Genomic DNA, 18,069 nt, shown 5'->3' with positions numbered 1-18,069 from the left:
TAATTTTATATGTGATGTGGGGGAAAAAAAAAGTCCAGTTTAACAAGCTAGCTAAATAGAGCTGTGGTGAGCTGTCCTTGAAACTGAACTTGTACATTGCCCACTGACTTGAGTGCCTGAGTGTCACTGCTAAAATGTGAATGGAACCCAAGTATTATTTGTTGGGGGTGAGGTGCTCAATTCAAAATCTTTCAAGGCTCATTCGCGGATCATTATCTTCACTGCAGTAATATTTATGTGCAAATGCAAAGTTTGAAATGACGCTGTCATTATCAGGGTCAAGTTATGTATGGTTTTCTGGTACCTTCCATCTCTATTAGAAAACCCAAAGGTATTCCTTGAGAGCCTCCTTTGTTCAGTGGATCAGACCAATATAGTGAGTATACCAAAGGCAAGTTTCCAGCATTCAATAAATGACCTTGTAATTTCATTCATTGCAACTCCGATGCCAGAAATGAGGATTCTGGCTGTAAACTCGACAACTCGCAACTCAGATGGATGTCTTGAATTCCAGAAATAGTGCCATGGAATTTTATAAACTGCAAACTTACCTCAATGATTAATAGATGAGGAATTCACAGAATGTTTTCGAGATAGTTTCTTAAAACAGCACGTTCTGTGCCAACCAGAGAGCAGGCTTTGCTAGATCTGGTATTGTGCAATGAGATAGAATTAATCAATGACCTCATAGTGAAGATGCCCCCTAAGTAGCGGCAATCATAATATGACTGAATTTTACATTCAGTTTGAGGGAGAGAAGATAGGGTCTAATTTAAGTTTAAAACACTAGTCTAAGGGCAATTGTGAGGGCATGAAAGCAGAGCTAACTAAAGTGAACTTGCAATTTAGGTTAAGGGATAGTCAGTGGAGATGCAGTGGCAGACATTTAAGGGGATGTTTCAGAATACACAGGATACATTTCAACGAGAAAGAAAAATTCCAAGGGGAGGACCCAACATCTGTGGTTAACTTAAAAAATGTTAAAGACAGTATCGTACTTAAAGAAAAAGTACGTAATTGTGCAAAGATGGATGGCAGGTCAGGAGATTGGACAGAATATTTAAAAAAAGCAAAGATGACTAAGAGATTAATTAAGAGGGAAAAATTAGAGTACAAGAGAAAGCCAGCTAAAAATATAAAGACAGACAGGAAGCGTTTCTATAGATATTTAAAAAAGAAAAGAGTTAACAAATTGAGCGTTGGTCCTATAGAAAGTGAGTCTGGGGAATTAATAATTGAAAATAAGGAGATGGCAGATGAATTGAATGGCTATTTTGCATCGGTCTTCACTATAGAGGACACATGTGACATCCCAGTAATAGGTGTAAATCAGAAAACCGAAGGGAGGAGAAAGTCAAAATTACAATCACCAAGGAAGCGGTACTGAGCAAATTGTTGGAGCTGCAGGCTGACAAATCCCTGGGTCCTGATGGATTTCATCCTAGGGCCTTAAAAGAAGTGACTAGTGAGATAGTTGATGCGTTGATTTTAATTTTCACAACTTCTCTCGATTCTGGGGAGGTTCCATTAGATTGGTAAACAGTGAATGTAACTCCTTTAATTAAAAAGGAAGGGAGACAGAAAGCAGGAAACTACAGGCCAGTTAGCTTAACATCTGCCATTGAGAAAATGTTAGAAGCTGTTATTAAAGATGATATAGCAGGGCACTTAGCTAAGTTCAAGGTAATCAAGAAGGGAAATCATGTTTAACCAATTTATTGGAGTTCTTTGAAGAAGTAACATGTACTGTGGATAAAGGGGGACTGGTGGATGTACTGTACTTAGATTTCTAGAGGGCATTTAATAAGGTGCCATATCAAAGGTTAGTGTGGAAAATAAAAGCTCATGGTGTAGGGACTAACATATAGAAGATTGGCTAGCTAACAGTAAACATAGTAGTCATAAATAGGTCATTTTCTGGTTAGCAAGACGTAACTAATGGTGTGCCACAGGGATCAGTGCTGGGGCCTCAACTTTTTATATAAATGACTTGGATGAAGGGACCAAAGGTAATGTTACTAAATTTGCTGATGACACAAAGATAGGTAGTTAAATAAGTTGTGAAGAGAACATAAGGAGGCCACAAAGGGATATAGATAGGTTAAGTGATCGGCAAATGGAGTATAATGTGGGAAAATGTGAAATTGTCCATTTTGGCAGGAAGAATAAAAAAGAAGCATATTATCTAAATGGTGATAGATTGTAGAGCTCTGAGATGCAGAAGGGTCTGGGTATCCGAGTGCATGAATCGCAAAAGGTTAGTATGCATGGACAGCAAGTAACAAGGAAAGCTAATGGGATGTTATCGTTTATTGTGAGGGGAATTGAATAGAAAAGTAGGGAGGTTATGCTTCAGTTATTCAGGGCATTGATGAAACCACATCTGGAGTACTGTGTACAGTATTGGTCTCCTTATTTAAGGAAGGATGTAAATATATTGGAAGGAGTTCAGAGAAGTTTACCACTCTAATACCTGGAATTGGCAGGTTGTGTTATGAGGAAAGGTTGAACAGGCTAGGCTTGTATCCGTTGGAATTTAGAAGAATAAGAGACGACTTGATTGAAACATAAGATCCTGAGGGATCTTGGCTGGGTAGATGTGGAAAGGATGTTTCCTCTTGTGGGAGAATCTAGAACGAGAGGTCAATGTTTAAAGACAGAGATGAGAATTTTTTTTCTGAGTCTTTGAAAACTCTTTCTCAAAAGGCTGCGGAAGCTGAGTGTTTTAATATTTTCAAGGCTGAGGTAGATAGATTCTTGATAAACAAAGAGTGAAAGGTTATCGGAGATAGGTGGGAATGTGAAGTTGAGGTTACAATCAGATCAGCCATGATCTTATTGAATGGCAGAGTAGGCTCGAAGAGCCAAGTGGCCTCCTCCTGCTCCTAATTCTTAGATTCATATTCTAGGGATGTAAGCATCACTAGCAAGGCCAGCATTTACTGCCTGTCCCGAGTTGCCCTAAAGGTGGTGCTGAGCCACTTTCATAAGATGTGGTAGTCCATGTGATGAAGGTTTTCCAATAGTGATGTTAGCTAAGTAGTTCCAAGATTTTGATGGTGGGAGGCACCGTTGAAGAAGGCTTCGCAAGTTGTTGCTGTCCAACATGTAGTTAGTAAACATTGCAGCCATGGTTTGCGATGGTGAAGAGAGTGAAAGTATAAGATGATGGATGGGTTGCTGAACAAGCAGACTGCTGGATGGTGTTGAACTTTTTGAGTGATGGTGAAGTTGCACTCATCCAGGCAAGAGGAGAATATTTTATCTCACATTCCGACATGTGCCTTCTATGTGGGGAGTCAGAAAGTGAGCCTCTTTCCACAACCCCTGGACTTCTCTAATATCCGTGGCATTTATGTGGCAGGTCCAATTGAATTTCTGGTCCATAGTGACCCCGCCCACTTACCCTCCAAAATTTGTTCATGGTGGATTCAATGATGATGAAGCTTTTAAGTGGCAAAGGGAGGTGGTTACATTCTTTGTGGAGATAGTCTTTGCTTGGTACTTGTGTGGCTCAACTATTACTTGACACTTATCAGCCCAAACCTGTATGTTCTCCAGGTCTTGCTGCATGCGGGCATGGGCTCTTCTACTATTTGAGAAATCACATATGCAACTGATGCTGTAATCATCAGTGACTAGCCCCACTTCTGACTTTTAAAATAGAGGGAAATTCATTAATGAAGCAGCTCAAGACAGTTCGGCCTAGGACACTATCTTGAGAAACTTCTGCAGTGATGACCTGAGGCTGAGATAATTGGTCTCCATCAACCACAACCATCATCTTTTGCTCTCTTTTTGACTCCAGCCAGTGGAGACTTTTCCCTGATTCCCATTGACTTCAGTTTTCCTATGGTTCCTTGGTGCTCAAATGAGCCAAATGTTGCATTTGATATTAAGGGCACTCACTCTCCCCTCGCTTCGGAACTTAACTTCTTGCCTATATTTGGACAAAGCCTGCGCTGAGGTTTGGATCCAGATGGACGCGATATAATGTAAACTGAGGATCAGTCAGCAGCAGCAATAAACAGAGAGGAGGTGTTACCCGATTGGAACCCGGGGAATTTGAAACGTAAATCAGCAGACATGTTATTTGCTGCATTGGTAGAGGTTTCAGAATTGGTCATTTGCTTGCTGTTTCTTTTGGAAAGACTGGAAGATGTGAATAAGGAACATTTATTTTTACACTTGATATTGGAAGTACAGAAGTGTCACAAATCAAAATTAATTTTTTATTTGTACAGAGGGATTCAATTGATGCTGAGGTCCATATAGATACTGAAGATCAGGGAATGTACCGATACATGACTTCACAGCAGCTTTTCAAACTCCTGGATTGTCTGTTGGAGTCACATTCATTTGCAAAGGCTTTCAACTCAAATAATGAACAGAGGACAACGCTGTGGAGAGCGGGTAAATACTATATACATCGTTAATTAAGAGTGGATCTTGTCATCTTAAGTTTGAATAAGCTGCACTAATCTAATTTCCCTAGTATGTTACATTTGAACAGTAACACATCATTTCACTCATATTTGTGAATAAAATGGATGTTGTTCAGTCACATCTTCGCTAAAAGTGCCTAATTGTATGAAAAAGCAATGGAATTGTAGAGAGAAACCCAAAGTTAGTACATTCTGAAAGATCTGAAGTAGTCAGTAAAAGGGTTTAGTTTGATTAATTCTGTTTTTGGTGAAAATCAGATTGAATAAATTTGATTTTCCCGATTTATTTGGCTACTTGGAAGAGAAATATATGTCATTTGGAACTCCGTGAGCAGCATTAACAGTTCTGTGACTTAACAGGAGACTAGGTAATTAATAATGTGGAGGACTTTGAAATGTGTGATTTGGGGTTCTTTGTCACAGCCATTGTGGTTGTTTGGAACAGGCATCATATTGAGAAGACAAGTTTGGGATTTATATACAACATGTCTTCATTTTCATTTTTTCCAACAAATTGTATGTGCAGCTGTGGTGTGAAGAGGGTTTTTGTCACACTATTACTGCTACTTTGTTGAAAATGTAGAACTGAATACATTTTTTAAAACTGTTGCAGTTTCTTTACAGGTGAGGGAAACTGACTTTTAAAGTTTCTCAATTTAGAGGGATAATAAATGACCGGCTCAGTGTTTCTTATCAAACTGCCTTTCTGCAATTAGCTCTCGATCAAAGTACCCAACAGTTGTCAAGTTGACTTGCCACTGAATTTCTTACCTTGTCTGCAGGGAGGTATTTGCATCTGTTCAACACTCTGCCCCCCTACCCCCATGGAATGCACCATTTTTCCCATTTTAATGTTTTTTCATCCCAATCAGAAACCAGTTCAAGGTGGGCCAATTTAGTAAAACCTGGTGTTTTAATGAAAACTGATTTCCTAAATGGCAGAAAGTGCATAATCTGTAATGACAGCATGCAAATGGTTACTTAGCATCATACTGTATTAAATACTTACTTTGAAGTGCTTTTCTTATTCCAGGATTTAAGGGCAAATCCAAGCCTAATCTTTTAAAGCAGGAAACTAGCAGTCTTGCCTGTTGTCTTCGTATACTTTTCCGCATGTATACAGATGAAAATCGCCAGGATTCTTGGAACAACATCCAGAAACGACTACTGAAGTATGAGAATTTATTTTCATCATTTTTTTTTGTTACACTGCTGTGTTTATCATGAAAACTGAACAAGAAGCAAGCTCTCTGCTGCAAATTCTGTCATTATATACATGACCTTTAATTGTGTGTTCAAGATTCTGAATGTTGGGCTACTAATTTCAATTATGTTTCAATATTTAAATATTTAACAGTACTAAGAAGGCCATTTTGTACACAGACAAGGCAAAAGTGCTTTATGCTGTTATTTTCTAAATATGTGAAAAAATTCTAAAGGGAGGACCTGCCATCCGTGGTTAACTAAAGAAGTTAAGGAAAGCATCAAACTTAAGGAAAAAGCATATAACTGTGCAAAGATGAGTGGCAGGTCAGATGATTGGTCAAAAAATAAAGAACAGCAGAGAATGACTAAAAAGTTAATCAGGAGAAAGAAATTAGAGTATGAGAGGAAGCTAGCTAGAAATGTAAAAACAGATAGCAAGAGTTTCTGCAGCTATTTAAAAAGGGAAAGAGTAATTAAAGTGTGTGTTGATCCTCTAGAGAGTGACAATCGGGAGTTAATAGATAATAAGGAAATGGTGGATGAAATGAATAAATATTTTGCTTCTGTCTTCACTGTAGAGGATACAAAAAAACATTCCAGTAATAGCTATAAATCAGGATGTGGAAGGGGGAGAGGAACTTGGTGAAATTACAATCACTGGGGAAAGTGGTACTGAGTAAACTGATGGCGCTGTGGGCTGACAAATCTCCAGGTCTTGATGGATTTCATCTTAGGGCCTTAAAAGAGGTGGCTAGTGAGGTAGTAGATGCGTTGGTGTTAATTTTCCAAAATTCACTCGATTCTGGAAAGGTTCCATCAGACTGGAAAGCAGCAAATATAACCCCTTTATTCAAGGTAAGAGGAAGGCAAGAAACTATTGGCCAGTTAGCTTGACATCTGTCATGGGGAAGGTGTTAAGAGTCGATCATTAAGGAGGTTATTTATAACCATAATTACAGAAACTCAAGGTAATCGGGAAGAGTCAGCATGGTTTTGTGAATGGGAAATCATGCTCAACCAATTTATTGGAGTTCTTTGAAGGAGTAACATGCGCTGTGGATAAAGGGGAGCCCGTTGTACTTGGATTTCCAGAAGGCGTTTGATAAGGTATCACATCGAAGGTTATTGCAGAGAATAAAAGCCCATATGGTGTAGGGGCTAACATTTTAGCATGGATAGAAGATTGGCTGGCTGGCAGAAAAGTGTATGCATATATGTCTGATTGGCAGGATGAGACGAGTGGAGTCCCAGAGGTGTCTGTCTTGGGGCCTCAACTTCTTACAATTTAGATCAATTACTTAGATGAGGGGAGCGAAGGCATGGCAGCTAAATTTGCAGACGACACTGAGATAGGTAGGAAAATATGCTGTGAAGAGGACATAAGGAGGTTGCAGACAGATATAGATAGGTTGACTGAGTAGGAAAAAAATCTGGCAGATAGAGTGTGATGTGGGAAAATGTGAAGTTGTTTACTTTTGGCAGGAAGAATTGAAAAGCAGCTTATTACTTAAATGGAGAATGGCTGCAGAATTTTGAGGTATAGAGGGATCTAGGTGCATGAATCACAAAAAGTTAGTATGTAGGTACAGCAAGTAATTAAGAAGGTTAATGGAATGCAAGTCTTTATTACGAGAGGAATTGAACATAAAAGTAAGTATGTTATGCTTCAGTTATACAGGGCATTGGTGAGACTACATCTCGAATACTGTATCGTTATAATCCCCAGCGGAGGTTACCACTGGACAAGCCTGATCCCAGGATGGAACCCAGCTTGATAGATCCTAACTTTTATTTGTTTGTTTAGATACATGGAAAGGGGCGACTGAACAGAGTCACCAGAGTCACCAGAGTCAACTAATGAACTTCTAACAAAAACATAAAACATTTATTAAACAAGAAAAGATGAACTATACTACAATACTCCTTCACCCATAACTATACCTTTACAGATGTATACAGATTTGTAAGGATAACACAAGTTACATAAGCTATCACTCTCTAATGTTCACATTTAAGTATAGTCCATATAAACCAATTGACGACTTGTGGTCAGACAGACCACACTCTGAAACCAAGTAACAGATGCCACCCCAGACAGACGCTGTTGATCTCTCCTCAACTCCCCCCCGAAAGCTTGTTGCTCCGTGAGCCAATCAGTCTCACTGAACTTAGTCTTTCACACAAGGGTTTCCAATCTCCACTTTCTGAAGAACTCGCCTTGGAATCGTCTCCAAAATCGACACTTTTCTCTCAGACGCCTTCCACAAGGGTTCACCTCTAGGTATTCCTCCTGCTGGGTCACCTCATGCGTTCGAGCTGTCCTCCGCACACTCTCACTGACTCAGCTGCAACAGTACACCACTGTTTCATATGCCCATCGCAAAATGTTACAGACCTTCAGTCATCTCTTTGGACCATCTGACTTCTCAGAAGCCTTTATGTCGCTTTGACTCTGCATCCTGCACCTTGAAGCTTTAAGCTTGGAGCCTTTCTCTGCCCCTCAATCTTAACTTCACTTAACAGGACCTTTTCCAGGTTCCTGTCCTTCCTTTGATTCGAAGGTCTGCTTGGGACTTTCTCCTGGATTCATGGACTTTTCCTTTAGCTTGGGACTTGCTATATGTTCCCTTTGCTCCACACTCTCCTGGCAGCTACTTTCAACCAACTTTCGCTTGGAACTGGCTATCTGAGTCTTTTAGGTTGCTTTGATTTGGCAGCTGTCTTCAAAACCAACTGAACTCAAAAACTGCTGTTTCTTGTGTGTGTTTCTCTGGGAGGGACCTGCCTCTCTGAACCCCTGTTGCTAGGCAACAGCCCAGTTTTTCTACTTGTGTGTTTGTTTAACTTTTCATACAGTCATTAACTCTCATTAGAAATGCAGGGACCTTTTAAAGTGAAACTAAAACTTAACTTGACCTTTTCAAAACACACAAATCCAGAAATGCAAATCATTGCCTGTATCTATTCAAGCCTTGGTTACCTCTAGACTTGACTATTCCAAAGCACCCAGGGCTGGTCTCACATTTTACATTTTACTCTCTGTAAACTTGAACAATCCCGTTCCCTTATCACCCCTGTGCTCATTGACCTACGTTGGCACTTGGTCAGGCAACGCCTTGATTTTAAAATTCTCATCCCAGTTTCCAAATTTCACCCCTCCCCCCAACCCAGGCCTCTGTGATCTCCTCCAGCCTCACTATGCTCTGAGAATCTGGGGTCCTCTAATTCTGGCCTCTTGTGCACCCCCAATTTTAATTGCTCCACCATTGGTTGCTGTGTCTTCAGTTGCCTGGGCACCAAGCTCTCCCTCACCTGTGCACCTATCCCTTACTTTCCTCCTTTAAGACACTCCTTAAAATGATCTCTTTGACCAAGCTTTTGGTCATCTGATCTAATATTTCCTTCTGTGGTTCAGTTTCATACTTTATTTTGTAATGCTCCTATGAAGCGTCTTTGGATGTTTAATTGTGTTAAATGCGCTATATATGTATGTTATTATCATTGACTCTAACTTTTTTGAGGAAGTAATATCCCAAATGAGCTCTGGAAAGTCCTGGAGCATAATCTGTTTGGACTTCCAAAAAGTATTTGACAAAGATTGACGAGAAGAACCATGAGTTAAACTCAAATTGTTGCTATCAACGTCGTTAATTTTCTTCTTGAATTTTTTTTTACAATTATTCATGAGATGCGAACATCACTGGCAAGGCCTGTATTTATTGCTCATATGAGTTGTCTTGAGAAGGTGGTGGTGGGTTGCCGCCTTTAATTGTTTTCTAGCAACTTCAAAGGGCGGTTAAGAGTCAATCACACTGGAATTAGACTGCAGTTACTTATAAACCAGACAGGATAAGGGAAGTACTTTTCTTTCCTAAATAACATTAATGAGCCAGTTGGGTTTGTAATGGCAATTCAACAACAACTCAGTCAGTATACTGATACCAGCTTTTTAGTTACAGATTTGTAAAACTGAATTATGATACTCTGTTTGAGGAGGGTTTATTTCTCATGTTTTTCCTTTGTGAATATTAGCAGGAAGTAATCATTCAGAATATTTACTATCTTCTGTGTATCCTTCTTTTCAATGCCATTCATGTCTTTTATGGGTTTTTTTTAATCTCAGCTACTTCTTGGTGTTAACAGTACAATGTTTTTTTTCAATTTGTGTATAGCCTCTACTTTTTTTTTCTCTAGCTTGCTTTTTGTCTCTCTGATTACTCATTCCTCACAGTGACCTTTTTGCTGTTTCTCACTGCAGGATTTATTGATCATTATTCCTCTTTAAATCACGTTTAATTTATTAATCCATATTGGATCATGTTTGTTTAATTTGAGCTTGTTGATTTTTAAAATATATTTATCCTTCATGCTCAGCATTATGCCATTTAAGTTTATCGGACTTTAGCACTGTTGAAAAACATCTGCCAATCAACTTGCTTTGCTTGTTCCTCCGTTTTATTGAATTTCACCCTTTTAAAGTTATGTATCTGGTTCCTGGTCTTGGGCATTATTGATTTTCTGATCATAATGAATTTAATTTTTCTGTGGTGATGTTCCTTTCGAGTGCTAAAATTTACATTTACTGTACATAATCTGGATCATATACAAATATATCAAAATAAATTGCATTGCATTTATCAACTCTGATTCCCAGAGTTTTCCCAGTTTCTATTTAATTGATGTGAAATCCCTTTGAAATAGCTTTCCTGTTTTAACATACCCTTCCAATCTCTTAATGCAGCAGTTTAGCAGATAATGAATATTCTGAATGTGAATTACTTTCAAGTATTTACAAGAGAAGACATGAGTAAGATGCTTGCCCTAAACAAAGGTAAACAAAGAACAAACAAGATGTCAGCCTTGTCTCACTGAAAGCTTTCTGACTCTCTTGAGTCAGAAAGTTCTTGGGTCAAACTCATCTCTGGGCCAGTGAGCATACTGTTATGACATGCCAGGCGGACCAAATCCACATGAGAAACTTGGTCGCGCTATAACAACGGTTTTGCAATTTGTATTTATTACGAGATGTGTGCACTGAATTCAGAAGTAATAAGTCCACCAAGACCTTTAGATATTTAAAAAATTAAATTAAAATATTTATTAACAAAATGTAAAAGATTTCAAGCATATAAGACCACAATTACTTGCTCCTATAATAACTCCTAAAATTCCTAATTAACCTGACTGCCAGTTACACTCTCTTTAAGGCAACGGTCCAAAATAGATTTTAAATTTTAAAACAAACTCAGCAAGTTAACACAATATACCCTGGACAGTGGAATTCCAAATTGCTTTTCCCCAGCTTCAGTTTTGTTAGGGCTGCTGTGTTGTCCATAGTGCTATCTTTTGGAACTGATGTTAAATCAAGCTCCTATCCATCTTCTGTTGTGGATATGCAAGGTTCTGTGGCCACTATTTGAAGTGCAGCAGGGAGGTTTGTCCATTGTCCTGGCCAACATTTCTGCTTCAATGACTACTACAAAAATAGATTGCTTGATTTTGCATTTTGTTTATGGAGCCTTGCTGTGTGCAAATTGAATGCTTATGTGCCTTCATTACAAGAATAATTACACTTCAAAAGTACTTTATTGGTTGTGAACCACCATTGGGATGTTTGCTGCATGTATTGTTCATGTTAGTTTTGTGTTCTGTTAGTTCTGTCCCTGTTTAAAAATTCTTGCAGGTTTATTCGCTTTTAACATTCTAAAATTACTTTCCATTTGAGTATATATAGAATTTAGAATGCCTTTGCTGATTCACATTACTCTTTGTTCTGTGAAGACCAAAATTGTAAACCATTTTCAAAAGGTACACATGAAGATTAGTCTTTTCCTTTTGAGGCTATCACATAACATTAAGTATGAAACCTTTGAACATAGGACTTAGGAGCAGGATTAGGCCATTCAACCCTTCTCACCTGCTCCGCCATTCAATAAGATCATGGCTGATGTGGTGTGGTCTCAGCTCCACTTTGTCGTCTGTCCCCTATAATTCTTGACTGCCTTGTCTGTCAAAAATCTGTCTAACTCTGCCTTGAAAAAATTCAATGACTCAGCCTACTTTTTGGGGAAGAGGATTCCACATACTAATGACCCTTATAGAGAAAAAAAATTCTCCTCATTTCCTTCTTAAATGGTTGACCTCTTATTCTTAAACTATATCCCCTGGTTCTCGTCTGTTCCACAAGTGAGAAACATCCTCCTGGTATCTACCCTATCAAATCCTCTTAGGATCTTGTAGGTTTCAATAAGATCACCTCTCATTCGTCTAAGCTCCAATGGGTAGAGGCCCAACCTGTTCAACCTTTTTTCATAAGATAAACCCCTCATCCCAGGAATGAGTCGAGTGAACCTTCTCTGAGCTGTTTCTAATGCAATTATTTCTTCATTCAAATAAGGAGACAAAAACTGTACACAGCATTCCAGATGTGGTCACACCAAGGCCCTGTACAGCAGCATAAAACTTCCTAGTTTTTAAAATTCCATTCCCCTTGCAATAAATACCAACATTCCGTTTGCCTTCTTAATCACTTGCTGTATGTGCACACTAACTTTTTGTAATTCATGTTAGTATGCAGGTAGCGTTAACAGTGCCATCTGCTGGCACAGTACCTTCTTGGAATTTTGAGTGCACTTGCCATATATAATATATAACTGTCAGATGAGAACTTACTGTTGGTTTATTGCTGTGAATACACGGTATCTTATAATCTCCATACTGTAGGATTATTAAAAGGAACCAGGCTTAATCCTGTGGTATGCTGTGGATAGCACTGTTTGAAGAGTGAGAAATATTTTTCTAAGGTCATGTTTCTTCATTTATCATTTTATCCATACTTTAGGATTAAATCAAGGTGAACAGTTAAACCTGAAAGTTGTGGAGAATTACACCAATTATGAAAGATTTCTTGTTCCTTTTTGTCAGTTTTACAATTGTCAGTTGATTGAAAACTTTGTTTTCATTAGTGTTTGTAGCGAAGCCCTTGCCTACTTCATAACACTGACCTCTGAAAGTCACCGTGAAGCTTGGACAAACTTGTTACTGCTCTTCCTTACAAAGACTCTCAAAACTAGTGATGAAAAGGTATGGGTGAAACTTATTTTTGTACATATTTATCTATTCAAAGAGTTCAGATCATTAAATCACATGTAAAATAATATGGAGGCTTACCTCTGCAGTTCAAAAATAAAATCATCTTTGGGAAATAAGGAACAGCCACAAAGGAAGTCTCACTCTAAATGAGGGTTGGGCCAATGGTAGAGGAGGTTGAAGCCCAGCACCATCTGTAATTGTTAAGAACCAACATGATTAGGTCTTATCCGTGCTGCTGTTTGAATTGTTTCATAACTGGCCTCTGACAAAAGACTATGGTATGATTTGAAAGAGAATTGGATAGGGAAAGAATGTAAAAAGTTAATGGTGGAGGTGGGGAGCAGAAAATGAAATTAGAATACACTAAAGAGAGGTTGGAGAGAATGCCAGCACATGGGGAGCCAACTGTCACTGGGCTAGTAATGCAGAGTCCAAGTGTAATGCTCTAGGGACCCTGCTTCGAATCCCACCACGGCAGATGGTGAAATTTGAATTCAATTAAAACATCTGACCATGAAACCATTGTCAATTGTTGTAATGTCCTTTCGGGAATGAAATCTGCCCATCCTGACCACAGCAATGTGGTTGACTCTTGAGTGCCCTCAAATGGCCTAGCAAGCCATTTGAGTTCTCAAGGGCAAATAGGAATGGGTAATAAATGCTCGCCTAGCTAGTGACGCCCACGTCCCATGAATGAGCAAGATGGGCCAAATGGCTGTCATTTATACGATTCTAGAATTGTCATGTCAGTGCTTTGCAAAAGAGTAAATTTTTATCAAGTCGTGTTGAAACTTATTTTTTTGTCAATGTTTTTTCGCACCATATTTCAAAGGGGTTTTCCATCCCTGTTCCTTCTGTTCAATAACTCAATTTTGGGGTAAGATCCAATGGTTGGCAGCTTGCGAAGCAGCAGTTCTTTATTCTTGAAAGTGATATTGGGCACATCAGAACTAAATGTGAACCTATTATCTTCATATATACACACATTTTCAGTTGGAGTTGCTAGATAAAAGTTAGAAACCATGCCCCCCCCTCGCCTCAGTTTAATTTTTTTCATTTCCATTGCAACTTATTAACTAAATCTAGTATACACTAAGACTCTAATCTGATTTTATGAGTCTGTGTGGTTCAGTGTAATGTCACAATGCTATAATTGTCCTTAAGCAATGGTGTAAGCTGGAGAAATGTTAATAATAAATAAGTTCACAAAAAACTGCAGATGTTGACACCTGCAAAACATAACTAGACAGGAACTGAAGCATAAACCACCAAAAATGAGTATTAACATGGGCAAAAATGCCTTTGGGTATCTTTGGTAAGAAATGCTTTGATCTATAAATTTCACAGCCAGATAATTCATAAGAGTATAATACTGGAATACTTGATCCTGAGCTGGAAAGTTTAAATTTTCACACTTAAAAACAGAAACAGTAAAATATGCATGTTTACAGTCCATATCTCTGACGTTTGATTTTTGATTTTTTTAAGTTTAAGGTCCATGCATCAGCATACTATCCATATTTGTGTGAAATTGTGCAGTTTGACCTCATCCCTGAACTGAGAGCAGTTTTACGCAAGTTCTTTCTACGCATCGGCTTTGTATTTCAAATCTGCCATCCGGAGGAGCAGCGACAAGAAGATACTACATAATGAAAAGTCAGCATGCATTTCTACTTCCAGCCTATAAATGGATCCACTAATATTACTTGTAGTAAAGGAAAACATTAATTTTGGAGCTTATTTTGAACATTATATTAGACAATTCCAAAATAAGTGACGTGTATTCCGTCTGTCAAAGGGTATTCCATGAGGCACTTATCCTGAATCTTGTGTATTCTACAGTTTGCATTTTTATTTTTGTTTATCTTAAAGGAATGTCTGTGTTGTTTGCCTCGTTTATTTTATGTCTCTAAAATACCCAGTTTCACCATTTCAGGGACTTTGAATTGTTATGTATGTCAACATTATGGGACACTACTGTCTTAAAAAGTAAATATTTGAGGTAAAAATGGTTTGAACACTGTACAGTGTAAAATGAAGTCATTAATGTCATGAATGAGTTATGGTTTCAGTGCTTTTAAATTACGAGTAACTGTTAAAACAATAGATGTGTAATTTTGAATTGCAGTTGTGATGTGCCTAGAAACACAATACATGAATTGCTTATTGAGGGAATGATGGTAATTGAAAGATGCAGAAAATTCAGTGATTCATTTGATGAGGCAAAAATGGCAATTTTCATTTGAGTTCCTCCTCTGTGCACAATTCAATTTTGTGTTAGGTGGATGTGATGAATCTGAGATGTTTTTGATATATGCTTCTTGCATTGTTATGGTGGAGCTTGCATACTCAATTTCCCCCTAAATTATGACCACAGTAGATCTTAAGCACAATTACAAACTTGCAATAAGAAAACAATATTAATACTGAGAGAATGAAGCTGGATTTCAACTTGACTGTTTTAGAACAAAGTACTTTTCAATGCAAAACAATATGCAGATGATACAAAAGCTCCAGTTGATGTGTTGATGGCCACTTTGATGGTGCCGCATGGCAAAATCTCTTCATATGTTGCTAGAGAATAGTCTCACTTTTTTATCCCTTAGCTAAGGCTCCTTGAATCCTATAACACCTCGAGGCCAAATCCTAAGGCATGAGAATGTGGATTCTTTCTTAAATTTGTGCAGGATTTGGCAACATCTCAAACTCAATCTAATTACTTTTAAAACTCTGTATAAAAGCTATGCTTACTTCTCTTTAGGGAAACTGAACATTTTAAACTCATGAAAAACATTTGGTTCTGCTTAGCCTCTACTCCTTTATATCAATTGCTGCCTAATACATAGCCTGACTTTGCACCAGGATATTAAATAGCAGCTAGGTATTAAATAGTACATAACCAATGCATAGTGGACCAATATATTTTGTTCTGAGTTGGAATTTTGTTCATTGACACTAATCTTCCCTCAAGTGATGGTTAGTTTGTTGTTGATCTTGAATTTCACATCATGCACAGTTACCTCCAGTGAATTTCTTGACAAGCACCTGTTTAAGAACAAGAGTTTAATAGGTCCTTTTTATGTTGGTGCCAGGAGGATGCTTGTGCCACCTAATACTAAAGTGCAGGTGTCAGTCGGCCAGTTACAAATTCAGTATGAATCTGCAGCATTTAGCAAATATGGCAAGTTTACATTGGGCTTGCTGCTAACTTGTGAGGCCTGTGTTTTATGAACTGACAATGCAGAACTCCACTGGTGCCAGCCAGTATAAAAGCTGTATGTAAAATAGAATTATGTACTTCCCAGACATTCGACACTTGCTACAACTTATCTTTAAGCGAATTGGGTAAGGCATAAAATGAATAGCTAATAGCCACTTGCAAATGTCATCTAATTATCATTTCAAATCAGGACACCAGGTATTTGTATCAGTAGATCAGGTATTGGTTCTTGTACAATTACATTAGGAAAAACTGGGGAAAGAGAAGAAAAAAAATGACAAAATCCATAGTGATTGCTAAGTTTTACAGTGATTTCCCACAAAAGTCTGGAGCTCTGACCCTTTCTATTGGCTTTGTTAAAGCCAGCATTGGCATGTGCCTGGTAGCCCACTGCTCTCTTGGGTATCAAATGGTAGGAAGAGTTAGGACAAGAGCCCTTAAAAATAACATAAGATGAAAGGATACCTGAAAGGATTATAAAGTTTTCCTGTTGACTATTATGCAATAATTACTATGTATTTAACTTATGCACTTGAAGTGAGAGAAAGTAATCTAGCATTTATACAGTAAAATGACTCTTTATCGACAACTTTTTGAAAATATTGATTAATTTGAATTAAGGTAACTTGGGACAAGTTTAACATTTTTGCACCCCAATCCTCTCCCACCTAAAAGTGTGACCTCACACTGAAATCCAGTTGCACAAGCACTGGTTGCACTTTGACCTAAGGGCCATTCCAAATGTGAGAGCCTAAACAGTGGGTGCCAGTGGGTTATCGGACTGTGGCATGCATTATAACCAAGATAGATACTGTGCTACCACTGCCCTGGTTGACGGCACACTCCACACAGACTGAAGAGTCAGTCGAGGATTCCCTGGTCTTCATGGCTTGTTCTATCCTGACCAATGCATTTACCTCTGAACTTTTGAGACAGTGTGGTGTGAACAGACTTAAGTTGCCATGTTGCAATAATGATACACTGAGAATAACTTGGGGGTGTTGTCCAAGCTGAAATCTTATTGTAGTGAAGGGATGTGATGTTCAAATAATGTTATTTACTATAAGTCTCAAGCAATTCATAACTAGCTTTCAGATCTCAGGATGAGCTAACAATCTTGAAATCACTCCAGGCTATGCGTGTTTACACTTCATACAGTGAGGTTGATGGAGAGGATAGTATTTACTTCTGGGATGGTATTTTTGTTGACCGTGAGTGTGCTCTGTGTTGATGAGTGATGACATCACACAAAAAAAATGAAGATTGTGATGTAATGAAAAGATTTATTAAGTCATTGCTTACTATATCAAACAAATTATGTTAAAATGTCATAAATTATATGGAAATGAAGTAGGTATTTTTAAATGGGTTGATTTATCACATTACAGATGCAATGGGTTCGGCCATCAATACAAATTCTTCTAAGTAGCTCATTCCTCAAACATCTTGTCAAAAATAGTGCTTCAAAATTGTTTAAAGATGTAAGAATAAATAGAAAGTTTTGTTGTGGCCTTAACTCTGGCATCAAATGAGCACTAAAATTAATCTCCACCTGTAATGTACGTGGCTACTATCAACAATATCAAAGGTGTAGAATTTTTGGTTAGCTGGTATCTTGCTACATTTTTTCTGACTCATTCTGGTTTGATTTTGTTTTAATGGTGTGGGTCGTGGTCATTTGCATAGTTATGTATTTTTTTTTTAATAATTTGTTAATTTAGTTATGAGCATAATGAATGACTAAAAATGGCAGCAGCAAATTAATTAATTTGTGAAAGTTTATGAAAGTATGTCCAATGATTGACCACATAGGTGCACCAAGTATTTTATTTGAAGCAGTTTATTTGCTCATAGTTTAAGACAACCCATTTGTTGCCTAATTCTGTAAGCCGTGTTTCACATCTATTCCTGTAGTTGGTTTACTTAGGGATCTTATGAACTTTGGCGTAAGCACTAAAATAACTTGCAAAGTGTAGGAAGTGCTGCTCGTCTCTTGTGAGACTGCCATAGGCCTTACATCAGTTACATTGTTCACCACCAGCAGCATGACAGTTATGAGCGTGAAGCCCATTTTTAACTTAAAAAGATTAACACTAATATAGCTTG

At 38.0% G+C, this 18,069-nt stretch overlaps 1 protein-coding gene across 1 annotated transcript in view; it reads left to right on the top strand.

Moving 5' to 3' along the window:
* LOC144688541 (brefeldin A-inhibited guanine nucleotide-exchange protein 2-like) overlaps positions 1-16,283 on the top strand; it is a 110,750-nt gene extending 94,467 nt beyond the window's left edge. The window contains exons 36-39 of the mRNA XM_078555252.1: positions 4,245-4,413; positions 5,479-5,617; positions 12,617-12,734; positions 14,232-16,283. Coding sequence (XP_078411378.1) covers positions 4,245-4,413; positions 5,479-5,617; positions 12,617-12,734; positions 14,232-14,393 — 588 coding nt within the window. The 3' untranslated portion in view covers positions 14,394-16,283. The remainder of the gene's footprint in view (positions 1-4,244; positions 4,414-5,478; positions 5,618-12,616; positions 12,735-14,231) is intronic.
* The last annotated feature ends 1,786 nt before the right edge of the window (positions 16,284-18,069 follow it).

The sequence above is a fragment of the Cetorhinus maximus genome, chromosome 13, assembly GCF_964194155.1.
Source record: "Cetorhinus maximus chromosome 13, sCetMax3.hap1.1, whole genome shotgun sequence".
In the NCBI taxonomy this organism is placed as follows: domain Eukaryota; kingdom Metazoa; phylum Chordata; class Chondrichthyes; order Lamniformes; family Cetorhinidae; genus Cetorhinus; species Cetorhinus maximus.
This window is presented reverse-complemented; position numbering and strand designations above follow the sequence as displayed.